At 43.9% G+C, this 10,979-nt stretch overlaps 1 protein-coding gene across 3 annotated transcripts in view; it reads right to left on the bottom strand.

Moving 5' to 3' along the window:
- Positions 1-1,393: 1,393 nt before the first annotated feature.
- The window catches only part of SGCD (sarcoglycan delta), a 1,044,256-nt gene continuing 1,034,670 nt past the window's right edge, over positions 1,394-10,979 (bottom strand). For all 3 annotated transcript variants that reach the window (XM_078653701.1, XM_078653702.1, XM_078653703.1), the window contains one exon: positions 1,394-8,938. In XM_078653701.1, coding sequence (XP_078509827.1) covers positions 8,765-8,938 — 174 coding nt within the window. In that variant the 3' untranslated portion in view covers positions 1,394-8,764. The remainder of the gene's footprint in view (positions 8,939-10,979) is intronic.

The following is a 10,979-nucleotide window of genomic DNA, read 5'->3' as shown; positions in this document are numbered from 1 at the left end:
TGTAAGGGCAATCTTGTCCGTTCTGCCTGTGAGAACGTAGGCAGCAGTTTCATATTGTTTTACTGCCACTGCACGCATGCAAAGCACATTTAATGAGTTTATTTCAGTCACTTTGTTAAGAGCCGAGAACTGTGAGGGGGAAACCATGGGGGGGTGGATAAGGGGACGAGGAAAGAGTTAAAAGAGCGGCAGGCGGGGGAGGTGGGGTGCAGGCAGAGGGGAGGGATGGTGCAGGCAGAGGGTGAGATGGTGCAGGCAGAGGGTGAGATGGTGCAGGCGGAGGGAGAGATGGTGCAGGCAGAGGGAGAGATGGTGCAGGCGGAGGGCGAGATGGTGCAGGCGGAGGAGAGATGGTGCAGGCGGAGGGGAGATGGTGCAGGCAGAGGGAGAGATGGTGCAGGCAGAGGGGAGATGGTGCAGGCAGAAGGGAGATGGTACAGGCAGAGGGGAGAGGTGGCAGAGGGGAGATGATGCGGACAGAGGGAGAGATGGTGCAGGCAGGGGGGAGATGGTGCAGGCAGAGGGAGAGATGGCGCAGGCAGAGGTAGAGATGGCACAGGCGGAGGGAGAGATGGTGGAGGCAGAGGGAGAGATGGTGCAGGCAGATGTAGAGATGGTGCAGGCAGAGGTAGAGATGGTTCAGGTGGAGGGGAGATCGTGCTGGCAGAGGGAGAGATGGTGCAGGCAGGGGGTGAGATAGTGCAGGCGGAGGGGAGATGGTGCAGGCAGAGGGGACATAGTGCAGGCAGAGGGTGAGATGGTCCATCCGGTAAATTGTGAGGGGGTGACACCATGAGTTTCCCGCACCGGGTGACACCAACCTTAGTGACGCCACTGCCTAACTCCAGAGAGTTCACTGACTTATAACTTGAGAACTATTCATTGGATTGCCTGCTTTTGATCGAAGAGGCCAAAATAACAACATATTAATAAAATATGCAAATAAAAATGTGATACATTAAATACGTGCCTTTGCTTACAGTTGGGATGCTTTCTACCTCATGTTACGGTATCATAGCTAGTATTTACCAGTGCATCATTGTAGCACCCAAGCTGCCTCAACGGTTACAGGTGTACCTGTCTGGTTGGAGAGGGGTTGGTTAGTTGCAGTATGTACGTCCTATATGGAATCGACCCTGCTGGTATGCATGTACATATTTTTTAGATGTATATGAGAGAAATATAAAACGCCTCACGCAGTATTTATTCAACATACCTGAAGGAAGAGCTGTGTATGGTGGGACGCTATCCCCATGTTGTTGGCAATGATGGTTCCAGGTTATGTTCAGAAGCTAAAAACAGTATTGCTCATTACCTCACATCCAAATAGCCACCTTGCACACAAACCAATCAATCCCCTTAAGTCGGAGCAAGAAAGAAAAGCAGGCACCTATCCTTCAAAACAATCATTATTTTATTAATATATTTTACAAGATTGCAATTGAAATCATTTAAATACAAATCTTTTTTTACAGAAAATGTAATAAAGTTAAAATGCTTCCTTGTCGTTTAGCATTATTGCAATGCTTACAAAATTTTGCATAGAGTGTGTGCAAGGATTGATGTTACTGGATACAAAAAAGCTAAATATATTTCTCACACAGACCCAAACACGTGAAAAATTAAAAACAGTCAGAATGTCAGAACAAGCCCTGTGGTAAACGTACAAATACTTATCTTTTGTTTTTGCTCGTGTCATCATTGTGGAATATGTTGGCCAGGGGGGTTTGTGAAAGGTAAGGTTTCATGATGCTTGGCAATAAAGCCACTGATGGTGTCAATATCCTGTGTACAACTGTCCTGCAGCCACGTACTAACTGCATCACTTGAAAAAAGAAGATACAGATGCCTTTCTGTCTGTTGAGTATAAACCACCGCTTGGTGTCAGCTTTTAAAGCAGCGGCAATGGGTGAAGCCATGTTCACCGTGGCAAATAAATTTGAAGAGTAAAGGCCTCGCCATCTTAACCCCAAAGGACCCGCCCTCCCTAGCCCCTCAGAGCAAAGGAAACTACTTGCCACAATAACGGAAGTTTGGATACGTGGTGCTTACGGGGGTGGCCCAGTCAGAGGTTGGTTGTACAATACTTTCTTGCATTCCAGCTACTTCCTAGGTTCCTAGACATAGGGGTGCCATCGTTAGAGCCAGCCTTTGTATTTTGAGGTCTTTAATATCACTGTAATGGAAGTCAACTTAAAAAGCATATGCTTAAAACAGGTCCTAACTTCTAGAGATGTTAATTAAGCGCCCCCACATTCTCTCAAATGAAAGTCTGAGCACACCTTCACTTTGGAGTTCTGCGGGAGTTTCCAGGCACAGAAATCAGATGGCTTCTTAGCGGGCGCATGTAATCAATAGTCCGTTTATGTCCAGCACAGGCATTAAATGAGCCCGATAGGCCAAACCCAAAAAGAAAGTAAGGTTAACAACCGAAGGCAGATATGGCCAAAGGGAGCTGGTGAGAGGCTACAGCAACACCCCTTCGATACATTCCTGAATGCTAAGAATGAGGCTCAAACCTGGAACATGTGGACTCTCGTTCCAAGTCACCTTTTTTATTGCTATCAATTTACATCTTGAAAGAAAAATATTTCAAAGTATGAAATGGCATCTTCTTCTGCCGAGGGGTTCATTCTTTGCAAGAGAAGACAAAAAGCTCTGGATACAGCAACACCACAGACTCTAAAGTGTAGGTCCAAGAGGAAGCCAGGCATATCACAAGTTAGGGGCCATTGAAGTTCACGTTGACTCCTTCATCAGTTTCTGCATGTTAAGATACAATGTGCCCATCAGACCACTATTTGCACAAAGCAAGTATTTTCCACCAGCAGTGTCCTATATATAAGTAAAATGCATCTTTCACCAGGCAATTAGTGAAACGTGAACACGTATCCTCATTTCCAGATCCAATGTGTACACACATTATAATTCTCTGCATCCACTAAGCACAATTTCCACTCTTTTAATGTGCAATGTCAACACAGGATCTGTGGAATGTGTACACAATGCTTCCGTTGAGCTCCATTGTGGCCGAAACACTGACAAAATTGTGAGCTAGGAAGTTAGAGACTTCTGTCGATTGTACTGGGTTGAAATAGAAATTCCTGCACTGCAACCGTAGAAGTACACTTAACTGGTGGATATTCTGTAGCTTTTCCCCAGCATTTATAATCTCCATAAGTACCTCCCTCCATTCCTGTAGCTTCACTTGGTACTCCTAGGATTCCCACTAGCTCGTCTACATTCTGGTTTGCTCTAAGAATTGAAACATATAAGGCAGAAGAATTCTGCTAGTCAGCTTGACTGTTTATTTACTCATTTTTTATCGTTTCCTACCAAAATACTAGGAATGAAAGTGTTTAGACTTAAAAAAATTAGAAGTATTTCCAGAATTTAGGTATGAGGTTGTATGATTTCATCATACAAAAAGTTAAGTGAAACTGGATGTTTATCTCATGGGGCAGATTGGTTACAGATTACTGTCCTTGCCAGTATGAATGCGATGAAAGCTCTGTCATTCTTCATGTAGGCTTTAAGGGAAGGTCCTTCTACAAAGACAGAGAAATCGTTATGAAAAAGGCCCTGAACTATTTCCTGGCCTGGACTTTGGCAGTTGAAGCATTTTACAAGTAACCTTGGACATGGTTAGCATTCAAGGACAGTGCACTGATTCCAGCATATAGCATGAATTGCCATTGACTCTCAATGAAACAATAAAGGATTAGAAAAACAGCCAATACCAAACAACAGCTCAATGCAAACAAACTACAGTCATGGCCATCAGTTCTTCATTCTTGTATCCTGAAAGCAGTGGCAGCTCCCTTAGAACATTGGATTCTCCTTGATCTGTAACTCATCTTCAAAGAGAACCTAAAGACTTCTAGCATAAATGAACCATATATTGAAGGAGAAATGTCTCATTGAGTTTACCACAAAGTAGAAACACTAGAAGTAATACCAGAGTTGTTGCCCACCTGCTGATGAATCAACCACCTCCACTGAGATCTATTGCATGAATCCACAAACTAGTGGCTGTCTCACGAGTCCACCATCTTTCATTAGGGCTCTCTAAAAGGTCCACCTCCTCTGTTTGCGACTGTTTCATGGATTGTCATGCTACACCAGGCTCTGTTATTTGCATCTGCCATTTCGGCCTGGTTTTTTTCCAGGATCCACCATTTCTAGTGGGATCAGTTTCATGAAATATATCCACAGTTGCGCAGTTCAATTTCTTGAATTTGCTACCTTCACAAGGTCTTCCTCGCCTGCAGGCAATGTTCCCTAGAACCAGGACTCTTTATGTCCTCCTGGGGCACACCCTCAGCAAACTCATATAATGGCATCTTATGATAAGGCTTTTGGTTTCATCAGTGGCGCCTCAGTTATGGCGGATGAGCGTCGCCCTACCTGCTGCGAGTTGTGCAGGCAGTCGTCTTAATAATAAAAGGGTAATAGGTACCATTTTATTATAATGTGCCCCAGGCTTGCGCTGTTTTCGCGCAAATGCAGGGGGCGGGGCTGATTTCTGCTATTGCACTATTACTTCATTCCCCTGCCAGTGCGCATGGCAGATTGGCCGGCTGCCTACAGCCGGCCAATCTAACATGCACACTTCAGAGCTAGCAATCCCAGGGCTGAGAAACAACTGAGGTATTGCAACCATATGCCTCGAGCCTCAAAAGCAGTGCTGGGTTAGCCTGCTCCAACCAATCCTGAAGCTGTGCTGCAGCTCCAAGATTGGTTGGTTTCATTTTTCATAAGGGAGAAAGTCCTTCCCTTTCTGGCGGACCGCCCCTTGACACTGCTGAGGAGAGCAAAGAGACCGCAACGGGACCCTACGTGCCAGCGCAACAAATATGGTGAGTTTATTGGGCATGACGCGTCACCATACTTGAATCTTGCCGGTCACTACTGTTTGGTTTGCTGTTCCTTCCATCTGACAAATTTTTTTTGAATATTTTACACATTCTGTTATTTCTTTCACACCCTCCTCTCTTACTGGGTGTTCGTAAAAAGACTTTAAAGTTTCATTTTGAGGGCATTTTTCAGGTAGATCCTAAACATTCTGGGGGCTAACTCTCCACGATTTAAGACCTACAGCCTGGTATATTTTAGAGAACTATGAAGAATAGTTATAAAATGAAATTACAAGGAAGTAGGCAAAACACATGAATTCTGGTAGTGTAAGAATCAGGAAGACTTCCATATAAATAAAGGGCTTGATAGTATATGTGTACCATTCTTCTAGATTCTAAACTGTACATTCCTTGCAATGGGCAGTGTCAGTTTAGAAAGACATATAAACAAAATAACCATGGGATATGGTTTATCAGGGCCAAAATAGAATTTGACAGAAGGTATATTTAATCTGTTGTGGCCCATCAACTCTTCCAGTACAAAAATCACAAACTTTATGTTTGTGAAATCTGACTCTGCTTTGTTAGCGCGCCATGTTTAGCACTTCCATGTCCTCCCAAGGGAAGACTTCCCACACATGGACTGGTCTATTTCCTGACAATACTTTGCAAGTTGGCAGTAAACCATCTCAGGTCCTATTGCCAATGGCTGTTTTTATGTAGGGGGGCATTGGCATGAATTGCTTTCAAAGCTGGATCTCTTTTTTACCTTAATGTATTCTACATTAATTACATTTATTAAAGTCCAATAGGCAGGCCAAAATGCTGCAAGTTATGTCAGGTGTATTGAATAAAACAGAGTTGCTATGAGGACCTTTATAGAACCAGGGCTTTGAGTAGTGTCAATGACAATGTTCCACTAAGATAATTATTTGAAACCTTATATGTAATCAATCATACCAGTCGAAGAGTTAGAATGAATATTCCTCATAAATTAATTGCAATTTTGAAACAAGAAATAAAAAACTGGCGAACACCATGTGGTCCAACTTTGCTTTTTATCAATTAATGAAATGTTAGGTTTGTAAAATCAAACATTACATTGTGGTCCCTGGTTCTCTATCAAACTGTGCTCTTGCATTATATTTTCATCATCCTGATAGAATTGTGAGTGGGTAAAAACAGGTCAAACTGTCCCAGCCACTACAACTATGAGCACTGGCATATTGGACTAATGATTAATTATTAGCATGTTTCGATCACGCACATTTGTTTAGGGCCAGTCACTGTTTGGCAGTGGAACACTTTTCTAATATATGTGTTTACCAGCAAGATGTTCACTATGTGTCCACGTTAGTGCAAAGAACACTTTCTTCACTTTTTCACAAAGCATTTATTGATTGCACAAAAATATTGTTTTATTGATTGATAAAAATAAAGGTTGACGGCATGGTGTTAACTATTCCTTCTTTTTTTCAAAACTGCAAGGTATGTCAGAAGGCATGGGATCTAATATGAAGTGAGGCTCAAAAGAAACAATGAAGCCTTGGCAATCAAACAGCCAGTGGCTGCGGTACATGGGGACTGACTGAGACTGACGGAGGGCGGCTTCAGCATCAACAAGCAGGTCAATCTTTGGGACAGTGAGATTTGAGGTTCTGGGAAAATGCTCTGATGAATTTCTACTTTTTACATTGTATAAAACCCTGTGGATACTGACAGTCAGGTGCATGTGAATTTACTGCTTCATCAGCATCTCGCTGTTTGAAGGGGGTCACTTAACAGAAGGGAGAATAACACTGAGAACCTATTGCAGTGGAGAAGATGAAGCAGGCAAATGGCAGCCGAACAGAAGAGTCAGCGAAACTCTGGAAAAACCCCTGCCATGCGCAGAGCTGCATGAACGAGAGAGACAAACAGCAGTAATATCACAGCTAGATGTATGCAGGTGAGAGTAAAGTTCCAGAATAACGTTTATACCTACCGCGGACAGGACATGCCACAATTTGAGAATAACCACCCGGTCACATGGGGTATTGAACACCAGGAGGTCTCACCACTTAACATTTAAGGAGAGAGTAATGTTCTTTGCTCAGTACATGATGTGAAGTAAATAATAAAGTATCTTTCAAATCAGAGTACAAACTCATCTTAAATTCACAAATGCACACAAATATCACTCAAAAGAGAATTTTGAGGAACCTCAAAACCCCAAAACCCATCACTCATCTTGTCTTATCTAACAATCAATTCCCTACGATCCCAACCGCCCCAACCAACATCACAAGCCATAATTCATAACCAAGACCTGAATGCCCATCCTCCCCAACCCTATGATATACATCCAGCAACCCAACCTCACATTGAACACCCCTTCTTTGCAAAGCAAAAGTAAGCGAATAAAGCATTGTAAGAACAATAAACATGGGATGTGCTTTTCCTTGCAGAGTGCATCGACTTAAGGCATAGGCAGAATCCCCCCTCTTTGAACAGAGATGGTTCAGTCCAGTGTCACAATACAAACAAACCCTGGGGTGACCCTTTGAACTCTAAAGGGGACCAAAGGATTAAAGAGGGTTCTTAAGAGCGAACAAAGACAAAGGAGAATAGGTTGGAGGGGTGAAATTGTTAGAAGAGCAGTGAGATTGATGAGAAAGTAGAGAAGGGAAAAGAACACAGAGAGGCATTATAAATGGAGAGACTAGGCGAAAGAAGAAAAGAGATGAGAGGGAGGGCAAAGGTAAATCATTGTGATTCCATCTTTGTCAGTAGCTGACTGTCTGCTACAGCTTTTAATTATATCATATTGACTGAGAGCCTGAAGAAGGCAATGTTGGTTGACTCATGAAGTGCCTGGCCTTGGACAATTAAGTAGCCAATAATTCTCAGGCGAGAGGTAGACAGATGGAGCGTACAATCGGCAGTTCTCAGTCCTTCAACAGCAGCCGAGTCCTTCAGCCACAGCCTATTTCAACTGGATTGATGACGGGCAACAATGCACAACCAGATGATTTCTGCTTGCAAGGCAGCCAGAATCACAACTGGAGCAACTGGTGCCAGGTATGTTCGTATGTGCTCAGAGACTCAAGGTCTTCCCGAATCCAAAATATTGCACAAGATCTGACTCCAGAGTCTACAGGCACCAGGAGCAGTTATGGTACCGCCTCATCTATTCAGTGGCATCAGAAGCGTCTCCCAGTCTACTGGCGTGGCACCTGCACGCGACCAAAGTCATCCCACTCAGTAGGCAAGGCCCGATCACAGGTTTTGGGACTTCCAGGTCTGCAAGCATTGACACAGACAATGCCAGCTTCAGCCCAGCGCTTAGCAGTTAAATCCCCTATTTTACATCTCCCCTTGGCAATCTTTTCACCTGATATTAACACGGCCCAAGAGACTGTGGTCTGAAGTGGCAGACGCTTCTCATTAGCAGTGAGCCGTCTAAGGCAAGGGGGCACCACTTTGGTAGAGGCTCAAGCTGTGTCCAGGTGACTGCAGTGTGCCCGCCTTATGGCACTTCCTGCCCCAAGATCCATCTCCTTTAATAGGCCCATCAAAACCACGTGACCCTCAAACAACTCTGCGCTCCACATTCTCAACTTTTGCCAAGCTCAACACAAAGTCGTCTTGCGTTCTAGGATGATGTGTCAGGAGCTGGGCAGGGAAGGCTAGAATGGTAATGCTTCTGGGTCACCCTGGGAATCCTTGTACTGAAACGTCATTTTACAGAGGATATATATATTTAGAGATATATATCTATATAGGTAAATGTATATTCACGCACACCTTTACACACTCACACACCAAATGTCTTTGATAGGCTTTCCGTGTCTTAGTAAAAGAGTCTCAAGTGCTGCTTGGTGGGGCCAAGGCATGTCGCCACTCCACCCCGGGTCCTTCTCAGTCCCTCAGGAGCAGACACCTGAGTTTATCTGGCAAGTGGAGCCACTGCCCGCCTGGGACAGGAAAAGTCTTCCGTTGCTGCAGACGCAAATCTCGTAGACCTTCTGTCTGGCTCCGGTGGAGCTGTACGACCCTCGCGGCAGACGAGGAAGCTTGATGTTTGCAGCATCCAATGAGATCTAGTGGAAAGAGAGGAAAGGTCACATGTACTCAACTCTAGGGAAAAAGGCACAGTGTATTATTTACCCTTCATACACCATCCTGCCTCAGCACACAGGATCACACTCACAAGACCACGCATCGGTATGTGTATTCCAATGATAGTTTAAGAACAGGACTCCAAAAATATGCACCATTTAATCACCTTTGGCTTTCTTTTTTGACATCAAGGATTCAAATGATGAAAGGAATGAATACATCTTAGTTAATTAATCACATAGCAATTCATAAATGCTCAATTTGCATGAATACAAAAAACATTTACCACAAAATATAAAGATCTGGCGAAATACAGCATCTGCGTTTATAAAACTATACGTATTGTGCAATGTTTGCTACTTTGCCTTTGAAATAGGGCAGCTCATAGACCGATAAAAATGAAAAAGTGACACAAATACAGGATCTGTCAGAGGTTCCTGGCCGTAGGATAACGATTCTGTAAAATATATAGTTTCAGGGATACGTGTATTTGGTTCCTGGCATCCTATAACTTGCTTAATGAAATTGTAATTATTGTCTTGAACTTGATTAAAACAACTGTGGCAAAGTTTGTAAAGCCGCCCACCAGCAGCATCTCACGGCTACCCTTGCCATCAACTTCACATCACTAAAGGCACGTGGGGTGTAAAATAACGAAGGGTAACAAAGGAGCCAAATCCATGTACTGCGAGGGTGGGGTGGTCTAGTAGGGGGAGAGGGGGGGCCAGTGGTGGATTTTGGAGCAAGTATTCCAAATGTATCGATAGAGTGTGACGGGGTATTGCCATTTAGGTGTGAGCTATCCGCACCTGGCAGTGAACAACAGCCTCAATGACAGTGATCATAAAAAAGACAAAAGGCCGGTTTTTACCTAAAAGGCCCTTCTCACTCAGAACAACAGACTGTAGACACCTTCAACCCCACTATCTACAAAGTGGCAGTGCCAAGGTAAAGACCTAATTAAATGTATTTTAGGTGCCATGTCTCTTTTGGTCTCACTTCACTGATAAGGTCTCCTCACTCGTGAATCCTGGATACAAGAAATAGAACCCACAGGCTTCGAACACTATGCTTCACTTAAAAGAACAATGCATATACTACAATAGCCACATATGGAAACATGCACAAAATACACTTGGATGGGATTTCAATGCATATACTACAGCCACATGTGGAAACATGCACAATATACACTTGGATGGGATTGTGTGACAAAACAGGGTATACGTCTGACTATACATTGGTGAGATAATCTCAGCCAGTGTCAAAGAACTCATTTTTAGTGAGTGAGGGAAAAAACTATTAATTCACAGAATAGTGAGGGAAGAGCTTAAATGGGACCTGTCTGTTGGTTCTAGATGTTAGGGCTAGTGTTGTGATTGGATAGTGTTAGGGCTAGGGTTCCCATTGGCTGAAGGGGTCACCTGATTACTAGGGCTACAAAAAAGGCCAGGCTTAGGGCGTCTCAGCCCGGGCGTCGAGGCTAAGGGTGGAGAGGACAAGGGTACGGGTCAGGGCTAGGGCCAGAAATTCTGCCCTTTTTCTCATTTAACAATACCCAGCCCACACCATCCACAACCACAAACAGAGCAACACACTCACACCAAATATACACGACGCACAACACTATGCACAGATTAATCAGACCCTCCAGGATATCGCGATTTCGCGGTTTGCCGCGAAATCGGCACTTTTGTTAAAGTGCCGCGATTTTTTTTTTAAAGCGCCGCGAAATCGGGTCTCATGCAGCAGAGGGGTGTGCGCCAGCCGCGGAAGAGATGTTTATCCCTTCATGATGCCGCGCGGCAGGCTGCTGTTTCATAGCAACAACTGTACTTGGCGATTTTCTAATAGAAATTATAAGGGTTTCATGGCATAATGTCACAAAAACCATGCATGCAATCAGTTGTAAAACTTTTCACCATAAGAAAAACGTCTGGCTGGACAAAACATAAATAAGACTCCTTGACTACAAACAAGACAGCCAGGTAATGAGTCCAAAAAAGAAGAATGGTCGGGGAA

Source organism: Lissotriton helveticus, chromosome 7 (genome assembly GCF_964261635.1).
Source record: "Lissotriton helveticus chromosome 7, aLisHel1.1, whole genome shotgun sequence".
Classification (NCBI taxonomy): Eukaryota; Metazoa; Chordata; class Amphibia; order Caudata; family Salamandridae; genus Lissotriton; species Lissotriton helveticus.
Note: the sequence above shows the minus strand (reverse complement) of the source record. Positions and strands in the feature narration are given on the sequence as shown.